Genomic DNA, 3,392 nt, shown 5'->3' with positions numbered 1-3,392 from the left:
CCATTTTTGCCTGGAATGGGGAGACCTGGAATTGTGGGTGTACTGGCTCCCCTCACTTCCTCCTCAGTTACCTATGGAGATGAGGCCTTTCCTTTAGGAGGGTAACCTCAGGTCCGCAGATGGAGTCGTTTCAGTTCCTGGACAGTGACAGCGTAAAGGCTTAGTGGGACAGATGGAATCAATAGAGTAAGGTCACACATTATTGTTCCTTGGTGACAACTATTAGACTCTGGGCAGGTATGGCCAGATGTGGAGCCACCCCAAATCCTTCTGGTTAGTCTCAGAGTGTGTGGTCTTGTTCTGAGAGTTTTGTCTGAGGCCAGCAGAGGGGGAGAAGAAGGCCCTGCCCGTGGACTGGTGAAGACCCTGAGTGAGCATGGAGGGGATCCCCCATCCAGAACAGAGGAGACCCCACAGCACCCAATCCAACCTCACCACACTGTCTTTCCCAGGACCTTGGATTGTGCCAGCTGCACCCTGAGGATCCTTCTCACTTCCTCCTTCAGGATCCTACTGGACAGGTCACTGAGCAGAGAACCGTGTGAAGCCCGAGAGCACTCCTAAAATAAGAGACCTGTAAGTCACTGTTGTCAGATCTGCCTAAGGTGTGTTTCTCAGCTGAGGCCCCTCACACTCCCTCTCTCTCACAGGCCTGTGGGTCCCCATTGCCCACCTTCCCACACTCTGTCTCAGCACACGTCATCATGCATCACCATCAGATGAGTGAGCTCTGTAAGCCTGAGGAAGACCATCAGGACCCAAGGGAGAACCAGGAACTGGTGGCGGTGCAGCTGCTTGGGCCTGAGGAGGTAGAGGAGGAGGAGGCTATATCTCCCTCCTCCTCTATCTCTTCCTCCCTGTCAAGACTATTCCAAGAGAGCCTGGAGTAGGCAGCTGCTGCTGAGACACCAAGTCCTCCCCATAGCCCCCAGGGTGCCTGCCTTTCCCCCCCCTGCCATGGCATCCTCTCCATGTAGCCAATATGAAGATGAGGGCTCCAGCAGCCCAGATAAGGAGGGGGCAAGCAGCAGGGAGGGCTCTGAAGAGGCCGAGTCCTCTCTCCAAGGTGCCCTATGTTTGAAGAAGGCTTGCCTGGTGATGTTCCTGCTCCTCAAGTATTGTGCAAAGGAGCCGACCACAAAAGCAGAAATGCTGAGTAAGGTCATCAAAGAGCACCAGGACCACTTCCCTGAGATCTTCAGCGCAGCCTCTGAGTGCATGCAGCAGGTCTTTGGCATTGATGTGAAGGAAGTGGACCCCAGTGCCCACACCTATGTCCTGGTTGCCACTTTGGGCCTCACCTATGATGGGATGGTGGGCGATGGGCACAGATTTCCCAACACTGGCCTCCTGGTCACACTTCTGTGGCTTATTGCCGCAGAGGGCGACTGTGCCTCTGAGGAGGAAGTCTGGAAAGCCCTGCATGTCAGGGGTGTGCATGACGGGAAGGAGCATTGGCTCTATGGGGAGCCCAGGGAGCTCCTCACCAAAGTTTGGGTGCAGGAACAGTACCTGGAGTACCGGCAGGTGCCCAACAGCAATCCTGCTCGCTACCAGTTCCTGTGGGGCCCCAGGGCCCACGCTGAGACCACCAAGTTGAAAGTCCTGGAGTTTTTGCTCAGGGTTTATAGAAGGGATCCCAATTCCAATCTATCCCTGTGTGAAGAGGCTCTGAGTGGTGAGGAAGAGGGGGGTCTGAGCCAAGTTACACCCAAGCACATTCCAGGCCCTTGTCTGGCAGCTTCTCCTGCTGGACATGATGTGAGGCTAGTTCTTTCCTCTGCTTTGAGAAGAGGGCAGTCAGTGTTCTAGGTCGTGAGTTCTAGGGCGAGTTGCGGGAATAAGGGCTGTGGCATCTTTGGGTTCCTGTGATGATTTAGAAATGTATCCTTGATTCCTTTAGGAATTTTCAAATGTTCTTTTTTATAGAAGGTTTCATAAGCTTCAGCATTTAAGTGTATGAAAGACATTGGTCACACATGTATTTGTACTTGTCCAGTTCAAGAGTAATAGATCTGCTGCCCTAGCCAGATTTTCTCAGTGGTTGGAGTGTGGCCCTAGGAATGAAGGGTCTCGGGTTCATTTCCAGTCAAGGGCATATACCTACGATGTGGGAGGCAATCAATGGATGTGTCTCTCTCACGTTGACGTTTCTCTCTCTGTATCTCCCCCTCCCTTCCACTCTCTGTAAAAATCAATGAGAGACAAATATCCTCCTGTGAGAATTAACAACAACAAAAAAGGTGTAAGAGAAGTTTTGCTACTGTGTAACACAAAGTGGAACACCTTTCAGCTTAGTTTGTAATCCCAAACTAGATGACATAGTATCAGAACAGGATTTCCTTGGACATGTGTAAGAATTCAGCGGTGCAATCGATGGAGTCACGAAATAGAAAAATAAAAGCAAAAGGTTGTTGATTCTTGCTTCTTATCCCTTCTCATCTGTCTTTTTATGAGACAAATTTACATAAGCATCCTTGGGTTTGCTTGGTTCATTCAGGAAAGTGGATACATTTAATCTGAATGAAGACCACCCCTGCTCAGTGATTCATTTATTCCCCAGACATTGACTGATCCTGTGCCCACTGGAAAGAGCAGGGCACACCCACCCACAGGATGATAGTGTAGGTGCTGAAGTCTTATAAGGAAGGGGGTGAGGTGTCCCCTAAGTGGCACAGAAGAAGCAAAAGAAGGGGAGAGGTAGTGGGACTCGAGGGGACAGCACGCAAGTGTAAATGGCCTCAGCCAGGGAAGTTTGGTGTTTGGGAAACAATGATTCCCTCTGTGGACGTTGATTGTGATGAACCTGAGTGGTGGCAGCAGCCAGACTCTCAGATGTTGTGCCTGGCACCCCTTTTCATGCCCTGGGGTAGCCAGAGCTGACTCCATTTCATTACATTACCTTTCATGTAACTTGGGCAATTCTAAGCAATGTATAGATTTTTGTTGGGAGTAAAATGAATGAAAATAATGGTTTGGATGGAAGAGCAGCTGTTGGGGACGGACAGAGTTGGTCTTGGACTCAATTTCATGGAACTTTAAATTGCATCCAGCTGGGAAAGGCTCCCCCACCCCTAAATTTTAAAATGTATCCTGCAAGAAGGAAGTAACATTTACTGAGCTTTATTTACAAAGCCGAGTTTTTGTCTAGTTAATTTTTTTTAGTATGTAGGATTTTATTGGGGTGACATGAGTCGACATGAACATATAGGTTACATGTGTGGATTACTAATTTACAAAATCTGTATATAAGACCATGTGCCCACCATCCAAAGTCAAATCTTCTCCTGTCACCTGATATTGAAACCCCTTTCTTCCTCCACCCCCCTCACTCTGGCAACCACCACACTGCTGTTTGTGTACATAAGTTTCACTTTTATATCCCACATATG

At 49.2% G+C, this 3,392-nt stretch overlaps 1 protein-coding gene across 1 annotated transcript; it reads left to right on the top strand.

The window, feature by feature from the left end:
- Positions 1-704: 704 nt before the first annotated feature.
- Positions 705-1,761, top strand: LOC102258761 (melanoma-associated antigen 10; the record flags this gene model as incomplete). Its single annotated transcript, XM_005878405.1, has 2 exons — positions 705-799; positions 978-1,761. Coding segments are annotated over exons 1-2 (879 nt in total), but the record flags the coding sequence as incomplete, so codon positions are not given.
- Between the last annotated feature and the right edge of the window lie 1,631 nt (positions 1,762-3,392).

The sequence above is a fragment of the Myotis brandtii genome, unplaced genomic scaffold (genome assembly GCF_000412655.1).
Source record: "Myotis brandtii unplaced genomic scaffold, ASM41265v1 scaffold5573, whole genome shotgun sequence".
Lineage (NCBI taxonomy): Eukaryota > Metazoa > Chordata > Mammalia > Chiroptera > Vespertilionidae > Myotis > Myotis brandtii.
The sequence above is the reverse complement of the archived record's forward strand: the minus strand, read 5'-3'. Positions and strand labels throughout refer to the sequence as shown.